Consider the following 21,372-nt stretch of genomic DNA (forward strand, 5'->3'; position numbering starts at 1 on the left):
AGGAGGGAGAATTATTAATGACCCTGATAGAATAGCTTCTGACATCTCCAATTTCTTTGATAATCTTTATTCGGAAGAAGAGCATTGTAGACCGATGGTCGTCAGTCTAAAGTGGAATACCATCTCCAAAGATCAAATGCTTTGGCTAGAGAGACCTTTTAAGGAGGAGGAGGTAAAGGGGTGGTGTTTGGGATGGATAGGGATAAGGCGTCGGGTCCAGATGGTTTTAATCTAGCTTTTTTCCAAGATTGCGGGGATACTATTAAGGATGATTTGCTTAAAGTCTTTCATGAATTTTATAGGAATGGGATCTAAATAAGAGCATTAACTTTACTTTTATTACCCTAGTGCCTAAGAAATCTATTTCTATCAAGGTAGAAGACTATAGACCTATTAGCCATAAGCTTATCACCAAAGTTGTAGCTAATAGGTTGAGTGAGGTGCTTGATAAGACCATTTCAACAGCTTACAGTGCTTTTGTGGGGGTAGATAGATAATGGACGCCATTTTGGTGGCCAATGAAGTGGTGGAGGATAATCGAAGGAGGAAGGAGCGGGGATTCATATTCAAATTGGATTTTGAGAAGGCATATGATAGAGTTAGTTAAAGTTGTTTGGACAATATTTTAGCGAGAAAGGGTTTTGGTAAGCGGTGGCGCCAGTGGTTAGGAGTTGTTTATCCAATGTATGGTTCTCCATTGTTGTGAATGGGGAACCTAAGTTGGTTTAAGGTTTCTAGAAGCATTAGACAAGGAGACCCACTCTCACCATTTCTGTTTGTTCCAGTAGCTAATATGTTGAATAGAATGGTGGATAGGGCTATGGATCAGGGGCTGGTAAAAGGCTTGAAAGTGAGAGAGAGGGTGTGGTGGTTTCTCATCTTCAACTTGTGGATGACACTATCTTCTCTCTAGAGGATCATAGCTCTCTTTCAAATGTATTTAGGGTCTCCTCCATGTTTTGGAGAGGGTGTTGGGGTTGAAATTTTGGGAAAAAGTGGTCTGGCCAATATTAAGATGCCACTTGAGTGTGTTGGGGAGCAAGCTTCAAAGGTGGGTTGTGGTCTTTTAGAGTAACCAATGTCTTATTTAGGGTTCCCTTTAGGGGGCAAACCTAGATCCATGGATTTTCGGAATCCGATGGCGGAAAGAGTGGCCAAGAGGTTGGATGGTTGGAAGGGGGCACTTTTTTCCTTTGCAGGTAGAATGACCTTTATTCAGGCCTGTTTATCTAGCATTCACCTATATTATTTGTCAATTTTTAAATTCCAGTGGGGATTGCAAATAAGATCAAGAAAATAATGAGAGATTTTTTATGGTTAAGAGTTGGGGGTTTTCAGGATCATTTAGTTAGGTGGTAAAGATTTGCACATAAAAAGGAAGGAGGGATGGTTCTTTGAAATTTGGTGTCTAAAAACTTCGCTCTCCTAGCTAAATGGCTATGGTGTTTTCCCTTAGAAGATCATTCTCTGTGGCATAAAGTAAGCATGGGTTGGATGTGAATGGGTGGGATACCACTGTTATTTTGAGATGTTCTTTGGAGAGCCCATGGAAATGTATTTTAGATTTATCCCTTATTCACTCCTCACATTAATTTATTTGCGGGGAGGGATTCTCATATTCGCTTTTGGAAAGATTTGTGGTTGGAAAATGACAACCCACATCTTTTCCTCGCCTCTATCGATCGAGCTCAGGGCAAGATAGTATGATCTCTTTCTTTTTTTGCTTGAAGCATCTAGATTCATTTATTTTGGCATGTTTGGAGAAGCTTGGGTTTGTACTGCAATGGTGGATGGAATGTTGGCTCTCTCTTTTGAGGGCTTCAGACGGAAAGAGTGAAGCACTGCTCTGTGGAAGCATAGAATTTTTGCAGTGCTGTGGGGTTTATGGTTGGAGAAAAATGCACAAAATTTTTCAGGGATAAAATTGGGCAGACAGCTGATTTGGGAGAAGATCCATTATTTGGCTTCTTTATTTTGCATTGGCTCTGGTTGCTTCAAGGGAGCTAGGTTTTCAAAAATTCAGTGAGACTGAAGGAAATTTTTGCTTTTATATTTCAAAGAATTTTGGGTGTTTTTAGTTTCTTTCTTTTTCTGGGTTTTTCCAGAATTTTTTTGGGAGACGTCTTATTCTCCTCTTTGTAAATTCTTCTCCTTCAAATGAAATCTCTTCTTTTGCTATCCAAAAAAACAAAAAAACATAAAGGTATCAAGGCTTTTTAAGAAAGCAGCAATGCAATTTGCAAGACATTGATAATGGAGCATCTGTTTGCTATATTTTAAATATATATTAGTAAGGAGGCACATGTTTTGCATGTGAAAATTTTTAAATTTTTATTTAAAATATATAGTAAATCACTAATAAAATACGATATCTCCTTTCCAAAATTCTTAAATTTTACAAAAGAGATTAGATAGGCATTAAGTCTATAGACTCTCGATAACATTGTGAAGTTGTGAATTCAAAATTATAAATGATCTACCACTACCATCACAAATCATCACAACTAAAAACAAAAAGGGTCTTGTTAGTGTTTATCCAACAAGAAAGCACAAAAAGAAAAATTCAAATATATAATTCAATTTTTTTCTTTTTTTTGTAGTTCATCCTTTGTGGGCCCCCCCCCCCCCCCCCTGGTGATACTTTTTTCCATTGGCGTGCCACCATAAAAATTTGTTTTCCTCACATTTTCTTTTGTTGCAATCTGAAGTTCATCTTCCATGACATTGCTATGCAATAAGCACCAAGTTTAGAGTTCATTCGAAATGAAAATCCAAAGATAATCACATTTATAACATGAAAGGGATATAATACTCATTTTGTTTCTCCCAAAGTAGTGAGAACATAATTTGAATGGTCCTACTTCTATTAAAGCCTCCGAATCAAAACTATTTTATTTTTCAATTCAATTTATTGCTCAACATTTTCACAAAAATAAATTAGAAAATTATTTAATTTAATACTTACACAACAAAATCAATAGCTAATACTATGCTATTAATATAAAACCCTACTATGCAACTGTTGAGATTTTGATTAAAATGAACGACCTAACTTGAAGATAGGTCTCTCCCTCTATTCATAATATAAATCAAATATATTCTAATGACAATAATACCCTTACTAACTCTCACTAATTAACATACTAACACACTTAATAATAATAATACTAAAAGACATAAACAACCTCTAACACTCCCCCTCAAGCTGGAGCATAAATGTCATAAGCTCCTAGTTTGTTACAAATAAATTTAACATGAGCACCCCCCAAACAAATCAGCAAGTTGTATATCAAACTTCACATAAGCAGTAGTAATGAGCTTCTGCACAAGTTTCTCTCAAACAAAGTGGCAATCAACTTCAATGTGTTTCATCTGCTCATGAAAGACTAGGTCGGAGGCAATATGAAGAGCAGCTTGATTATCACACATCAACTTTCACAGTGTATAACTAGCGACAACCAACCACAAACTTGTCAGAAGGAAGAGATACCAAGTCCCAAGTGCCATTATCCTGTAAAGCACTCATCTCTTCAACCATAGTATTCCTCCACCCAGAGTGGGCTAAGGCTTCCAAAACAAATTTAGGAACGGTAGTAGATGATAGAGCAATAACAAAACAATAATAGGAGGGTGATAATAAGGCATAACAAGCATAGTTGGAAATGTGATGTGGGGTATATGTGCATTTACCTTTCTAAACAGCGATCGAAGGATCAATATCATGGGAAATATGATCGTCAGACGAGGAAACCAAAGGTGTGTTAGTAGAAGCTAGAGGAAACTCTCTTATTTGGAGTTGCCATCGTGAATAAACCTGTAAATTAGGATGATCGAGATGATGAGAAGGACTTAAACTTCATGGAGACTCAAATGGTTGGCTAGGCAAGGATAGAAAAGTAGAATCTAGAAGATCAGACAGAGGAAGAGACTCATTGAGCTCAGAAGCACTTAGGGACGGGCAGTAGTAAGGTGTAGACTCAAAGAAAAAAACATCTGCAAAAACAAAAAAGCGATGCAGCACAAGACAATAACAATGATATCCCTTTTGAGTATATGAGGACTCTAGAAATAAACATTTTATAGCACAAGGATCCAATTTATCCACCCATGAGTTAGTTGATGAACAAAGGACACACACCCAAATATATGAGGAGGGAGAGAGAATAAAGGTGAATTAGGAAAGAGAATGGAGTAGGGAATTTTACCACTAAGAATAGAGGATGGCGTCCTGTTGATCAGATAGCAAATAGTAAGTACAACATCACTCCAAAACACTTTAGGTACATGCATTTGATAAAGTAAGGTGCGAGAGATATCAAGGATATGTCTATTTTTCCTCTCTGCAACCCCATTTTGTTGAGTGTGAGCATAGGATGATTGATGGACAATACCAAACTGAGTCATATAAGTAGTGAATTGTAACTCTTTTGCATTATCACTTCAAAGTATTCGAACTAGCAAACCAAATTGAGTCTTTTTTTCAGAACAAACGGCACAAAATGTATGAAATAACTTAGAACAATCTTTTATTAAATATAGCCAAGTCATTCTTGAATAATCATCTACAAAGGTTACAAAGTAGAGGAAACCCAACTTGGACACAACTCTACTAGGACCCCAAACATCAGAATGGACAAACATGAAAGGGCTAGCAGCCCGTTTATTGACTAGGAAAGTGAAAGGGACATGATATGCTTTCCCAATTGACAAAACTTCTAATCAAGACTAGACACAGAACTCAAATCAGGAACAAAATGTTTCAACTTTTCCAGTGACGGATGACCAAGACGACAATGAATTTGAAAAGGCGTGGTAGCAGCAGTGCAAGAGATAAAAGGAGATAACAGCTCAAAGTGATAAATTCCATCAGCTTCACACCATCTGCCAATCGTTTTCCTCGTCTTCAAATCTTGAATAACCAGAGAATCAGGGAAGAATGTTACTAAACAACTCATGGATTTAATAATCTTGCTAATGGACATAAGATTAATAGGAAACTTTGTATTATACAAAACTAAAGGAAGAGAAATAGAAGAAGTGGGGTTTACAGTCCCCATTCCCTTAATTGTAGTGGTGGATCCATCAACAAGCGTACTCAAGGTAAATTTGTAGAAACCCAAACCCAGAAAATAAAGGAAATAAATAAGAAAAGATGTAAGGGAATTTAAAAAGGACAGAACAGCAGGCTTCGTCGACGAATCCCCTGTTTTCGTCAACAAACACCCTTCTGTGTTTCATCGACGAAATTCAGGCATCGTTGACGAAGGTATCCCGAACGAAAGAAATTTCAGGCTTACGGTTCATCGATGAACCCCTTCTTTCGTCGACGAACTCTCTTCTTCAATTCGTTGACAAATCTGGCCGAGTCAACGGCCTATAAATACATTTTTTAGTTACTTCTTGATTAAGAAAGTTTAAAATCTCTCTCTCTCTCTCTCTCTAACCCGCGCCCCTCACTCTCTCTTTCTACAATTCTTCGTCGTTCGTCCTCCGAATCGACGATCAGAAGTTACCACGAGGATCTAGGGAATATTCTCTACAAGTCTAGCGGAGTGGATTTTTGAACGGGGTCTTTCCAGGCATCACCCCAAAGTTGAGGTAAGGGTAGAAATGGACTATTTGTCTAGCATTTAACTGTTTAAATGGGATGTATGGGTCTGGGGGTGTTTAATGATTATTATTCTGGGGTAGAGTTGTTTGAACTGGGAAAATTTGTTTCAGGGTTTTGGGCTCCGTATCGCCATAGGATGGGCTTTAGGAGCATCGTAGGAACTCTCTCAGTAAACAGGTAAGGAGATTAAGTTAAGTCAAGAGTTTTATTAAAGTTGAACCGATTAAAATGCTATATATGTATATTTATGTTTTCAATTGTTATTTCGAATACTAACCGTTCAAAATGGACTTTTCAAACCTAGGATATACGATATGGTATTTTGAGTAAAAATGAACGGTGGAAAGTTGGTTTGACATTATAAACTAAATATATTGTGTTTCTCGGTTGCCTACGGGTTATGTTTAAAATACTGAAAATGTGTGGCAGGTGAATGATTTTATGATATATCATGAAACCGAATTTGGGAATGATTGCGAAATACTGGAACTGTTTGTGAAAATGCAGGGATTTGATATAACGGCTGTGAGTCAAGTTTTATATGATGGCTGGGGGCCGGGATTCGATATAGCGGGTGCTATCCGAGTTTTATAAGACGGCCAAAGGCCAGGATTATGTTTAGCGGCTGTGAGTCGAGTTTTAAATGACAGCCAAGGGCCGAGATTATATTCAACAGCTATGAGCCGAGATGTATATGACGGTCCAGGGCCAAGTTTTATAATATGATAGATTTTTATACGGAATGAGTTTGAAATATAGTTTTTATTACTTGAATTGCATGATATGCTTTAGGAACCCTGAGGACCAGTTATGTTATGAGCAAGATACCGTTGCTAGAGATTCAGTATTTGACAATGTGCGTCCACACTGTTCTGGATAGAAGTATAGGGTGGTCTCAACCGATTGGCCTCAGTAGAGGGTGTACCTTCCTTAGAAGTCCGGACCAGGAAGTGGTAAGGCAATCGGACCTGCAAGCAAGTTGCGGATGCCTGCAGTCGTAGTTAGCGGCAGATGAATGATTTTGACTTTATCTGGGTTGATTTTCCAAGGCTTAGTCCAGTCTTCGGGTCGCACAACCCGTACCATGGGGGAAGTAAATGGTGTTTAGTCCCAAAAAGTGTCGTTTATGCATATCTATAGATTTATGTAAATGATGTTGTTCATTTACTAAATTGTTTATACCATGGAAATGAAATGAATATTTTCAACTGCGTAAAGTGAGTACGATGTAAAATAACTATTTTTAGTTAAATGGAGAATGGATGCTTTCTGTAAACACTAAATGCATGCTAACCACACACTGATATTAACTTAATCTGCTTTACTGAGAAGTGTCTCACCCCACTATACAAATTATCTTTTCAAGACCATCTCGAGGTCGAGTTTAGCGAACTCCGGGGCGGGTTGATAAACAGTTAGATTCTTTTTTGTGCATCAGTAAGAACTCTACTGTATTTAAGTTGGGTTTGAAGCCCTGAGAATGTAATATGGGTATATGGACTGAGTTAGTTTTGGTATTGTACTATGATTTGTATTATGAGTATCTGGTGACTCTGATGTAAATTAGTATCATAGAACTCTAGTAATGGTTTATGGAGAATATTTTATTTATTTCCGCTACATTTATATTATTGATTATGGTATCAAGTACACAGACGTCACTAAAGTAGCACACCGGGCCCGCGTGGCAGGTCGGTGCGTTACATGTGGTATCAGAGCCTAGGTTTGCTAGGTTTTGCAAACTTTGACAGTTGATAATTACTAGAGTATAGGTTGAGATAAGTTAAGGATAGGAATTGGTAGATTAGGCGAGTCTTGGTCTAGAAGCTTAGAGGTGGAATCCTTCGATAGTCTTCTGTGTTTTTCCTAGAATGACGATTTCAGGAAAACCATGGTAAAGCCATCGATGGTTTCGTTTCTGGGTGGAGAGATTGGAACTTGGAAATTGAAGTGGGAACGTTAGGTCGGATGAGTATGTGCATAGTGTCAATATTATGGTTAGAGGCCTGTACCTTGACAATTTTGCAGCAAAATTGTATAAATGATTCCTTTTTAACTACAAACTCATATGTTATATTATTTCGCCGTTCCATACTTGCATCAATCATGATAAATGTGGAATTTCTAAGTCGGTTTTTATCCTATCTTCAAGATGGATCCCAAGGGAAAGGAGATCACGGCTGGAGGGGATAATCATGTGGATACCTCTAGTGAAGATGATGTCTATGCCTCGGCAGTACTACGCAGTATAACACGTCAGGCTAAGAAGGAAACCCGGAGGGATTCCCGAGAGCAGAACCAGCTATTGGCTGATAAAGGCTGCACGTTCCAGCAGTTTACCCAGACGAATCCATCGGCGTTTTCAGAAGGAGCAAACCCGATTGCAGCTAAAGATTGGATTCAAGAAATGGAGGAGCTTTTAGGTGTACTAGAGTGCACAGAGAAACAGAAGGTGCGGTTTGCCACCTTTAAATTGGTGGGGGAGGCAAAGAGGTGGTGGAGGTCGGCAAAGCTGGTGGAAGAACAGTGCCCAGGATATGCATCTATTACCTAGAGCTGTTTCCAAGAGGTTTTCTTCGGCAGATACTTCCCTGTTGCCACCCGAGAGGCGAATGTAGAGGAGTTCCTGCATCGAACCCAAGAGCCCATGACTGTGCAGCAATATGCGGCCAGGTTTGTGGAGCTATCCCGTTTCGCTCCGCACATGGTCCCAGATGAGCCAAAGAAGGTTCGGATGTTTAAGAGAGGTCTGAGGCAGGGTATACGCACACCAGTGGCGGCGTTATTGACTCAGAGTTTCTATAAGCTGGTGGACAAGGCCATGGCAGTCGAAGCCACTATTCAGGAGGGGGAGAGAGCAGCAAATCAGAAAAAGAGGCCCTTGCCTCAGGATTTTCAGTCTAGCGCCAGTCAGGGTTCATGGAGGCAGCCTGGTAATTTTAGGGGACAGCAACAAGAGATGGGATCTCGAGCCCCTCAAAGGAAATTTCAGCATTCTACCTATCCCAGGTGCCATACGAGGCATTGGGGCGAGTGTAGGGTTGGATCAGCTGGCTATTACCGGTGCGGTGGGGCAGGACAGATTCAGGGGAGAAGGAGATTCAGGGGAGAAGGCTGCCTGCTAGTCTAATCATCTTTGCTATGCATGGATTCGACATTATTCTGGGGATGGATTGGCTAGCATCCAGCTACGCGAGCATTGACTACCATAGAAAGGAGGTAGTGTTCAAACCACTAGGAGAGCAGGAGTTTAAATTTGATGGGTCGTGTGTGCGCTTTGCACCACAGATCCTTTCGGCAATTCAAGCAAGAAGGTTACTTCTAGAGGGTTGTCAGGGGTACCTGGCATGTGTGAAAAACGCACCTAAGGAAGGACTAAAGCTGGAGGATATTCCGGTGATAAGGGATTTCTTAGATGTGTTTCCTGAAGACTTACCAGGATTGTCTCCGAATCGTGAGGTGGAATTCGCCATTGAGTTAACTTCAGAGACGGCGCCAATTTCCAAGGCTCCATACGGAATGGCTCCGTCTAAACTAAAGGAGCTAAAGGAGCAGCTATAGGAACTTCTTGACAAGGGGTTCATCAAACCGAGCGTATCACCCTAGGGAGCGCCGGTGTTGTTCGTGAAGAAGAATGATGGGTCGATGAGGATGTGCATCGACTACAAGGAAATTAATAAGGTGACAATGAAAATAAAGTATCTGTTACCTCGTATTGACGATCTGTTTGACCAGCTAAAGGGCACACAAGTTTTCGCTAAGATCAATCTGTGATCCGGATATCATCAGTTGAAAGTGTAATCAGAGGATGTATCAAAGACAGCTTTTCGAACCCGGTATGGCCATTACAAATTTCTGGTTATGCAGTTCGATTTGACGAACGCGCCTGCAGCATTCATGGATCTGATGAACAGGGTGTTTCACGAGTACTCAGATCAATTCGTGGTGGTGTTCATCGATGACATCCTAGTTTATTCGAGGAGTTCGGGAGAGCATGAAGCTCACTTGAGGTTGGTGCTACAAGTACTCAAAGAGAAGAGGTTATTTGCTAAATTCAAGAAGTGCGAGTTCTAGCCGGAACAAGTTGCATTTCTGGGACATGTAGTGTCCAGGGAAGGAATCTCAGTGAACCCGAGCAAGGTATAGGAGGTAGTTGATTGGGCGAGACCGAAGGACGTGCATGAGATTAGAAGTCTCTTGGGTCTAGCAGGATACTATTGTCGATTCGTTAAGGGTTTCTCTAGGCTATCAGGTCCTTTGACACAGCTTACGAGAAAGAACAGTAGGTTTGAGTGGACTAGTGAGTGCGAGCAGAGCTTCCAGGAATTGAAACAGCCACAGCCCCAGTATTGACCATTCCATCAGGGGATGGTGATTATGTAATTTACAGTGACGCATCTCTGAAAGGACTCAAGTGTGTCTTGATGCAACAGGGAAAGGTTATCGCATACGCTTCTCACCAACTCAAGGAGTACGAGAAGAACTACCCTACGCATGACTTGGAACTGGCACCAATGGTGTTTGCATTAAAAATCTAGAGGCACTACCTATACGGTGAAAAGTGCGAAATTTTTACCAACCACAAGAGTCTTAAGTACTTTTTCACTCACAAGGAGTTGAACATAAGGCAGCGGAGATGGCTCGAGTTGATAAAGGACTACAACCGTACCATTATTTATCACCCAAGAAAAGCTAATGTGATAGCCGATGCTTTGAGTCGAAAATCGGTGCCTGCGTCAGTCTCAGCAATTGGGGTTCAGCATGAGATTGGGATGGACTTGGAAAGGTTGGGTGTGGAATTAGTGGAAGGAAATCACCAAGCGTTCATTGCTAGCCTGGTAGTGCAACCGACCTTACAGGAAAGGATCAAAGCAGCTCAGATGAAAGATGCAGAGCTGGTAGAGATTGTGAGTGGAATACAGGATGGATTGAATGCAGATTTCAATGTCTCAGACGACGGGGTCTTGAGATTTCACACCACGATATACGTACGGAATGATGCTGAGATTAAACGAACCATCTTGGAAGAGGGACATCGCTCTCTATATACAGTGCATCCAGGGAGCATAATGATGTACAGGGATCTATGGGAATCTTTCTGGTGGTCTAACATGAAAAGAGAGATCACCCGTTTTGTTGAGCAGTGTCTGACATGTCAACAGGTGAAAGCCGAGCACCAAAGGCCAGCAAGACCGTTGCAACCACTTCTCATTCTCAAGTGGAAGTGGGAGCACATTTCCATAGACTTTGTCACGAGACTGCCATCGACACTTAGGGGTAGAATGCTATCTGGATAGTAGTTGACATGCTAACGAAGACTACTCATTTCATCTCGGTTAAAGTCAGTTACTCTATGAATAGGCTCACAGAGCTCTATGTGCAGGAGATAGAATGCACGGGGTGCCTGTGTCTATCGTTTCAGATAGGGACCCGCGGTTTACTTCCCGATTCTGGAAGAGTCTATAGGAAGCTTTGGGATCTCAACTCACTTTCAATACTGCTTTTCACCCGCAGACCGATGGTAAGTCAAAGAGGACCATTCAGATTCTAGAGGATATGCTGCGGGCATGTGTACTGGATTTCAGGGGTAGTTGGATTAAATATCTACCGTTAGTTGAGTTCGCATATAATAACAGTTATCAGACTAATATCAGGATAGCGTCATATGAGGCACTATATAGTCGCAGGTGTTGATCTCCGTTGTATTGGAACGAGGTCGGTGAGCGACAGATTTTAGGATCGGAGCTTGTGCAGCAGACCTCTGAGAAGGGTTTAGTTTATCAGAGAAAGAATTAAGGCAGCGCAAAGTCAGCAGAAAAGCTATGCGGATACTCACTGATGGGAGCAAGAGTTCGAGATCCGTGATATGATATTCTTGAGGATTGCTCCGATGAAGTGGGTGATGAGGTTCGGGAAGAAAGGCAAGCCGAGCCCTTGGTACATTGGGCCATTTGAGGTCCTGAAAAGGATTGGTCCAGTTGCATATCGAGTGGCGTTAACCCCAGCGTTGTCTAAAGTTCATAATGTTTTCCACTTATCAGTGTTGAGAAAGTATATGCCAAATCCTTCGCACGTGAGAAGTTATGAGCATTTGGAGATCAGGGATGCTCTGGCATACGAGGCAGTACCAATTCAGATTCTGGACCGGAAAATACAAAAACTGTGTACCAAGGATATACCGTTAGTAAAGGTGTTGTCGCGTAATCATGCAGTTGAGAAGGCTTCCTGGGAATTAGAGACAAAAATACACCAAAAATACCCACAGCTTTTTAGAGAAGTTTGACCCCAGGCAGATCAGTAGGCAAAACAGGTAAGTGTTAGTTTTATTTGCAAGTCAGGTAAGGTAGGTGTGTTTATCTTGTTAGTTGTTTATGATTCCGTATATGAATGGTCTTTGGGAGAGTTTGGTATGATATTATAATCTCCCAAGACATTGTATGTAACCACGGTATTCATCCGCCATAAATGAAGGTAATTAATACACTTGGGACGAGACCGCTATGTGAGTGGGGGAGATTGTAGAAACTCAAACCCAGAAAATAAAGGAAATAAATAAGAAAAGAAGTAAGGTAATTTAAAAAGGGCATAACAGAAGGCTTCGTCGATGAATCCCCTGTTTTCGTCGACGAACGCCCTTCTGTGTTTCATTTACGAAATTCAGGCATCGTCGACGAAGAAATCCCAAACGACAGAAATTTCAGGCTTAGGGTTCGTCGACGAACCCCTTCTTTCGTCGACGAAGTCCCTTCTACAATTCGTCAACAAATCTAGCCGAGTCAACAGCCTATAAATACATTTTTAAGTTACTTCTTGACTAAGAAAGTTAAAAATCTCTCTCTCTCTCTAACCCACGCTCCCCTCTCTCTCTCTCTCTCTCTCTACGATTCTTCGTCGTTAGTCGCCCGAATCGACGATCGGAAGTTACCACGATGATCTGAAGGAAATTCTCTACAAGTCTAGCAGAGTGGATTTTTGAACAAGGTCTTTCCAGGCATCACCCCAAAGTTGAGGTAAGGGTAGAAATAGACTATTTGTCTAGCATTTAACTGTTTAAATGGGATGTATGGGCCTGGGGGTGTTTAATGATTATTATTCTAGGGTAGAGTTGTTTGAACTAGGGAAATGTGTTTCAGGGTTTTGGGCTTTGTATCGTCGTAGGGTGGGCTTTAGGAACGTCGTAAGAACTCTCACAGTAAATAGGTAAGGGGATTAAGTTAAGTCAAGAGTTCTATTAAAGTTGAACCGATTAAAATGCTATATATGTAAATATATGTTTTCAGTTGTTATTTTGAAAACCAACCGTTCAAAATGGACTTTTCAAACCTAAGATATATGACATGGTATTTTGGGTAAAAATGAACAGTAGAAAGTTGGTTTGACATTATAAACTAAATATATTGTGTTTCACGGTTGCCTACAGGCTATGTTTAAAATACTAAAAATGTGTGGCAGGTGAATGATTTTATGGTTTATCGTGAAACCGAATTTGGGTATGATTATGAAATATACTGGAATCGTTTGCGAAATATTGGAACTGTTTGTGAAAATGTAGGGATTTGATATAATGGTTGTGAGCCGAGTTTTATATGATGGTCGGGGGCTGAGATTTGATATAGCGGCTGTGAGCCGAGTTTTATATGACGGCCAAGGGTCGGGATTATGTTTAGCGGCTGTAAGCCGAGTTTTAAATGACGGTCGATGGCCGAGATTATGTTCAGCGGCTATGAGCCAAGATGTATATGACGGCCGAGGGCCGAGTTTTATAATATGACAGATTTTTATACGAAATGAGTTTGAAATATAGTCTTTATTACTTAAATTGCATGATATGCTTTAGGAATCCTGAGGACCAGTTATGTTATGAGCACGGTACCATTGCTAGAGATTCAATATTTGACCATGTGCGCCCACACTGTTTTGGATAGAAGTGTCGGGTGGTCTCAGCCGATTGGCCTCAGTAGAGGGTGTACCTTCCCTGGAAGTCCGGACTAGGAAGTGGTAAGGTAATCGGACCCGCAAGCAAGTTGTGGATGCTTGTAGTCGTAGTTAGCGGTAGATGAATGATTTTGACTTTGCCTGGATTAATCTCCCAAGGCTTAGTCCAGCCTTCTGACTGCACAATCTGTACCATGAGGAAAGTAAATGGTGTTTATCTTTTCATCCAAACATCTCGAGGTCGAGTTTAGCGAACTCCGGGGCGGGTTGATAGCCAGTTAGATTTTTTTTGTGAGTGTCAATAAGAACTCTACTGTATTTAAGTTGGGTTTGAAGCCCTGAGAATGTAATATGGGTATATGGACTGAGTTAGTTTTGGTATTGTACTATGATTTGTATTATGAGTATCGGGTGACTTTGATGTATATTAGTATCATAGAACTCTAGTAATGGTTTATGGAGAATATTTTATTTATTTCCGCTGCATTTATATTATTGATTATGGTATCAAGTACACAGATGTCACTAAAGTAGCACCCCAGGGCCACGTGGCAGATCAGGGCGTTACAAAATTTGCAGGATATTGAGGACTAGAGAAGAAATTATATATGCCTGTGATATGATTAGTGGCAGCAGAGTCTATGACCCAAGGACTAGAACAACAAGCACTGGATGACAGGCATACTGTGGGATTACCTGTTTGGGCAAGAGATGCAATGGGAAGAGAAGCTTGTTGTGACGCTTGATACTGCTAGGACTTGGAATACTCTTCCACTGACATGGATACAATACGTTGCCCCTACTCGGCCCCAAAGGTGTGGAGTAGATGGTGGCTGCATTGGCTGCCCCCAAAGGTGTGAAGTCAGTGGTGGCTACATTGGCAACATGTGAAGGTCTACCATGGAGATCCCAACACTGATCAATAGTATGATTACTTCGTCCACAATGAGTACACTTGCATGGAGTGCCTCTACATCATCCATCTCTACCACCACAACCACTCAAACCATCTCAATAACTTTTGCGATTGTTTGGTAGAGAACTAGAATCACCCTGTGTAGCAAAGGTTGTCCTCTCAGAGCCAAATGCAAGAGCAGGAAAATGTGTGCTAAAGGAAGCACGAAGGACACATGAACAAACATCAGCAAATGATGGCAACTCTACACTACTAAGAATCCGGGACTGGGCTGCCTCAAACTCCGGTCTCAAGCCTGCTAGAACCCAAAGAACTGTCATCTGCTACCTATGCTTCTACATCTCACAAATGTCGGTGGTTATAGGTTGTATGACGTTAAGCTCCTCATGAATGCGCTTCATCTATCCAAAATATTCTGCAATGTTCTCATCTCCTTATTGTAACTAATGCTACTAGAATATAGGGGCTTGGCATAATCCCATATCTCCTTGCATGTATCTAGATGCATGCACATCCATGCAATCTATGGCTCCATCGAATTCCATAAGAGGGAAACAATCAAGGCATCGTCTTGAATCCACGCTTATTTTCTCTTCTCATCAGAAGGATCAAATTCGTGGTCAGATTTTCCTAATCCTGCTAAATAAACCTAAACAGCTTTAGACCATTGAACATAGTTCTTTCCATCCCACTTTTAAGTCGTTATCTATGCAGTGATGAAAGGGAACATGTTTTTGGAATTCATAGACTCCATCCCAACACTCACAAACTTGCAACCACACCAATGTCAAACAAGAAGAACAACCAAAACTAATCGGGAAAATCACAAACTATGTAAAGCACCGACACAACCACGGATGAAGTGAACAACTTACCAACTGATATAGAACTGCCACAGCCTCACAACTTAACTTACGAACACTGCCACTGCTCCAAGGAACTCACAAAGAAGCCTTTACAAACACCAAACAGAAACTAACGGATTACTATGAGTGCATGGTCGAAAAAGGTTGGATCTTTGAGCAAAAAACATGGCAAACAGCTTGATAATATTGTCTAGAGAAGGAATCAGAACATGGCGGAGGGGAAAAAAAGGTGGCCAGAAACTGTTTCACGCGCTGACGCATGGCGTTGGCACTGCATGGAGACTCGTGGGGCTGCTTCCAGCTATGAGGTTTTGTGGGGGTAGACTTCAGAGGGTATTGTTTTTGGTTATATGATTGGTTTTTTGAAATAAGGAAGGGTGGAACCGTGGAGGTGGATCTGAGAAGGGCAGCGAAGGGAATTCGTTTTCCGGCAACAGCTGAGTATGATAGGATCTAGGTTGGATCATCATGCTCTGATACCATGTTGAGATTTTGATTAAAATGAATGACCTAACTTGAAGATGGGTCTCTCCCTCTATTTATAATACAAACCAAATACATTCTAATGACAATAATACACTTACACTCTCAAAAATTAACTTACTAACACACTTAATAATAATACCAAAAGGCATAAATAACCTCTAACAGAAACATCTAAAAATAATAATAATAAAAATAAGCAGAGTAAGCAAATTAGGATCACACTCCATATAATAATTTTTAACAAAACTTAACAAACCCAAGCTGCCAAATCTTAGGTGAAGCAAGCAACAAAATCAATTTTATAAATAAGAAATTGTAAATCTGAATATAGGACCAACACAAGATTGCTGAATCAGAGTGCCTCATTAAGTTATTAAAAAAAGTTGTGCACGCATGTCATCTGTTTGTGCAATTCAAAGCAAAATCAATCCTGACATTTCTCAAGAGGGTTTCTACAAACATCGCAAAACGTTTCTCATGATATTGCATAGAATGATGATTTTCAATCCAAAAAGTGTGAAAGTACAGAGCAACTTGACCCTAAAATCTCTATTGGAAGAATTCCAAATGGATGTTGATACATTGTGGCATAAGGTGTTACTAAAATCAAAATATCAAATATCCAATATCTCAATCTCAAATAAAATTGAGAAAAAAATCATAACGCCCTTAGTGATAATACTTATTAGAAAATAGTGGAACATTTACCTGCCTAGTTAGAGAATTAATCCCTAGTGAATAGATGGGTTACATGCTTTGATTGAAACAGAGCAGCTGCAACAACCATGTTAGTCCAAAGATGATTATCAACTTACTTCCATTAAATAACAGATAGCATTGATGGGAAGTTGAAGAAAATTGTCAAAATTATATTGAAATATCCCTGAGGAAATATTAAAAGACAATTGTTCATTCATACCAGATCATGGCAAGGAATACTTATAGCACTATGGATCTTGAATATGAAACAAAGGCAAGTTTCTAAGAAAGCCTCTATAACAGAGGCTCGAGTTGTTATAAAAAGAAACATGAGTGGGATTAGCACCAAGGCCCCAAAGATAGTTAATAAAGGATATCAAAACATCCCAAGCTTTTGGTTTAGTGCCATTCATCACAATAGGGACTAGACAATTTGTTTTCAAAAAGAACAAAAACAATGGAAGATCTCAATGAGGATAATGAATATGAGTGTCTGACCACAACAACAGCAGCACAGATGCAGATGCAAGGAAATCAAGACCCTCTTGAAGATTAGAAGCTTTTCTTTGCCCTCTTCATCACACTTCAACCCTTTCAAAAACGTTATTAAAAAAAAAAAAGCAACAACCAACTAAAAACAAAACCAAAAAAAACAAAACACAAAAAAAAAAGGAGAAACTACACAACCCGCCCCCAGTGATTTTTAAAATAATGAAAAGTTATAACACCATTAACTCATGTTTACTTAAATGTGTTAAAAGTACCAAAATTCCCTATGTAATTAATACAAATATATTTAATTAATTTATTAGTATTATATCTTATTCTCCTAGCATTTTTAGGTTTATTAGATAACTATTGAGATTAGATGTAAAATAAATATCATGAATTTTTAATTTAATTTTATATCTAATGTATCTAGTGATTAATGTATATGGTATTCTCATAGGCCTTCAAGAGCATACTTAAGCTACATAATAATAACGGTGACAATAATAAACAATATGATTGTTATTTGGAGGTTTAAAGAAAAAGAGTATTATCATTCATGGGCATGTTTGTCCATTAAAATAAAGACAATGATCAAGATCTTCCAGCCCATACTTCATCATGTCCTGATCTATATTGATGATATCCTCTTGTCCTCAAAAGATACAGCATCACATGCTAAACTTCTGAATCAGTTCACAGACATAGTGGAGCACTATGTAATCATGCTGTCAGAAAAGAAAATGATTATTGGTGTCGACACAGTAGCATTTTCATCTAATATATTGATCAATAAAACTAATGAGTTACAACTTTTTATAGTTTTAAAAGCCACAAAGGGATTTAGTGGTCACAATAAAACCATACAGTGGCTCTATGATTTTTTTATTAAACCACAAAAGGGGTTTACGTAATTTTTTCTATAAAAAAAATGAAAGAAAAATAGATGAAGAATATGTAAATCTAGAGGACAAACATCACAAACCACTAAAGCTTACAAACAAAAATTGCAAAGAGCGAATCAATTGAGGAGATTGTTTGTATAGCCTAATTAATATTTAAATCAAGTGGGCCAACCAGTAAAGGACGCCAACTGAACAACAAAAACATAGCCAAAGCAAAGGACAACAATCAAATACTACTTAGGCAGGTTAGATAAGTAGATGAGGGGAAGAGAGGGGGAGAGCAATGATAAAAGATAATTTTGTCAGTTGGAGAGAGAGGAATTTGAGAACATCCAAAAAGATGCATCGTTTATTTTTCCTTGTTTAAAACACAAGCATATTCTTCATTCTTTTAAAAGCAGCATAGCCAGTAGCATAGATAAGGAACCAAGATGCATTACCATTTTCTTCTCATGATAGAGCTTCTTCCTCTCATTTTCATTTAGTGCCTCCCGTTTGTCCAATACTTTCTCACGCTGACCCAACTCTTTCTTCTGAGCTTCCAACTGGAACTTAACCTTTTCATGCTCAATGAAAATATTTTCAAGTTGATGACGGGCAATCTGTTGCATCTTGCTCAACTCTAGTTCAGAAAGTTGTAACAAAATATTATGACAGATAAAGATGTAATATAAGTAATTCCACTGTTGAATATCAGACAAGACCTTTACAGCCAATTTGGAATTCGAAAATATTGAAGAAATGAAAGGAAAATAAGAAGGATTTCACTTTTTCATGTTTGGCTGTTAAGGAAAATTTGAAAGAAAATAAAATTTTACCAAATCAATAAATAAAATTTAATTTTACACATCTTTATTATTTGATTTTTTTTTATTTTTAATCATATTAAAATAATTTTTTATTTTAAATGGTATTTGATATAGAGAGAAAATATAATGAAAAATGAATTTCCACTTTCCTTTTCCCGAGCAAATCCTTTATCCAAAATCGCCATTAGTCTTAGAGAAATAAAAGTATAATGCCAGGATCAGACCTCAATTACGTTGTTTTCCTTGAAAAGCAGTCTGCCTATAATTAACGTACCTTCATTAAAGGTTTGATGCATTTCATCCTTCTGCTTCATCACACTCATCAAAGACTTGTCGGTTTTATAGAGCTCCTTTTGCACCTCTTGAAACTGCAGATTCTTGACCTCAATCACGTTGGTTAAATTCGAAACCAGTTTGTTTTCTTTCCTCTCATCCTCTGCTTGAATTTCAGAGACGCTCTTTAAATCCCCATTCTTACGGAGATGGTCCCCAATGAGACCCTTCAAATTAAAGTCCTCCTCCCTAGCAACCCACCCATATACTTTATTACCATCTGCTCTCCTCCTCATATAGTCCCTCCTGCCTCGGCGATCTGCTTCAAAGCTCTTTTCAAACATCATTGCATTCGTAAACCCATCCCAGCCTTTGTTGAAAACAACTATAGAATACCCCGAATGACCCCTGCGAGTCCACAGAGGTTGAACTTTCACAGGGTTAAACCCTTGTTTGGCCAGATCATCCCTGTGTTTCGACGCACTTTCCCCCACATACAGCCCATTTTTCAATTCAACCGGGAGATTTGCAACAATAGCCATCCACGGCCACACGAACAGCTCGCCGGCATTCTCAACGGCGGGCCTTTTGGCGGACCGCAGCACATCCTCCGCGGCAAGAGATCGGTCATCCACCGCATTCTGAACAGCGGAGTTTTCTTGCCTTTTGGCAGGCCTTGGCACATTCCTCGCCACGAGAGACTGCTCATCCCCTGCATTCTCAACGATTGGGTTTTCGTTCCTTTCGGCAGGCCGCGGGGCATCCTTCGCCTCAAGATAAGGCTGAGCATCCTTCGCCTCAAGATAAGGCTGAGCATCTTTCGCCTCAAGAGAAGGCTGGGCATCCTTTGCCCCAAGAAATTGCTCACCCGCCGCATTCTCAAAAATTGGGGTTTCCTTCCATTTCCCAGACCGCGGAGGTGCATCCCTCGCGTCGAGATATCTCTCCATGTACCTCACCAAGGCTAAGTGTTTGGCTTTCTCCTTCAAACATCTCCTCTGAGAGCCTCTGCTCAAAGCATGTCGCATGAGTTCTTTGTAGGTGTAATCAACCATTCTCCTATCCGGGCAAAATGGGCATCGGAATACTCTGCTAGTAAACTTCACCTTATATTTCCCCCTCTTCAATCTTTCGTAATATTCATACTTGTAATCCTCTACCTCCGACTTGGAGATATCCGTATCTTCTTCCACGCCAGGAGGCATCCCAACCAAGCCTATCAAATTCAAAAATTAACGACTGACAGCCGGACGATCAAAAACTCTTACGCAGATAAGCAAACAGACCTCCGATCAATTCTCCAACCAAACACAAACGATTATAGGGTTTGTCCAGATAGAGAGATAGAACTTCCGCTAATCTCAGAATCTTGCCGCCAAGAAATTGAAAACAATCAATGCTCGAGGATCCTTCTCCGCGGATAAGAAGCAAGCATACCTTCCTTCAATTATCCAAACAGAAAACAACTCTAGGGTTCGTAAACACAAAAAGTGAGAGAAAGAGAAAGAAAATTGGACTTCCCGTCCTCCGGAACCATGAAACTCTATACATTTTCTGCAACCCAAAACCCGCAATTGCACCCTGCTTCTTTCTCAAACAGAACAGGACCCGATCTTCGCCTTCCTCATTTGGTTTCTGCAAATCAATCAAAACATCACCACTCTCGCTTATACGAAGTCTTGCGTACTCGCTGCCGCGCGGGTGGCATTTAGGCAATCTATGGATGCAAAAGTTAGTTTTTTTTTCCATTTTATTATTATTTTAAAATAATATATTAAATAAATTATTTTCGAAATGAGCTTACGTCATCTCGATCCAACTAGATTTGTTAATTTTCTTGGAAAAATTCATTTCTATATTGACGCGAGCAAATCTCATTAATTGGTTTAATAAAATTTGCAATGTTATTTATAAAAATTATTATAAAATCACAATTACTTATTAATAAATAATTCATACCATTGGTTCCAAAGTATAATTCAACTGGTAAACCCTTATAATTTTAAATTACAAGACATTGATATTTTGATTTTTGAAAAATGTTAGCTTAAGTGTTTTTAAAAAAAAAAAACTTTATCAAAACTAAAACTTAAACTTTAAGAATCGCTCATTTAAAATAAAATATTTAAAATAAAATACTTTTAGAAGTTAAATTGATGGTACTTCTTCTATGTCGACTATAGCCTTCTTACTATTATGCATTATAGAACGGAAACAAAATTTCACTTTAAGCATTAGACATTTTACTTTTAAAATAAAAATTAAGAAAGGATAAAGATAGAAAAGTGACTTTGAATTTTTTTCTTTTATAGGATTAAGTACAAAACATATATTTGCTTAGGAAAATTAGAAGGTATTTCGAATACCTTGATGTATGGTCAAT

The 21,372-nt window shown here is 39.4% G+C and overlaps 1 protein-coding gene across 1 annotated transcript in view; it reads right to left on the reverse strand.

Moving 5' to 3' along the window:
* The window catches only part of LOC131149117 (protein INVOLVED IN DE NOVO 2-like), a 59,851-nt gene extending 39,128 nt beyond the window's left edge, over positions 1–20,723 (reverse strand). The window contains exons 1-2 of the mRNA XM_058099231.1: positions 18,991–20,723; positions 18,348–18,529 (exon numbers count right to left, since the gene is read on the reverse strand). Of these exons, the coding sequence (XP_057955214.1) occupies positions 18,348–18,529; positions 18,991–20,194 (1,386 nt within the window). The 5' untranslated portion in view covers positions 20,195–20,723. The remainder of the gene's footprint in view (positions 1–18,347; positions 18,530–18,990) is intronic.
* Positions 20,724–21,372: the final 649 nt, after the last annotated feature.

The sequence above is a fragment of the Malania oleifera genome, chromosome 2 (genome assembly GCF_029873635.1).
Source record: "Malania oleifera isolate guangnan ecotype guangnan chromosome 2, ASM2987363v1, whole genome shotgun sequence".
Classification (NCBI taxonomy): Eukaryota; Viridiplantae; Streptophyta; class Magnoliopsida; order Santalales; family Ximeniaceae; genus Malania; species Malania oleifera.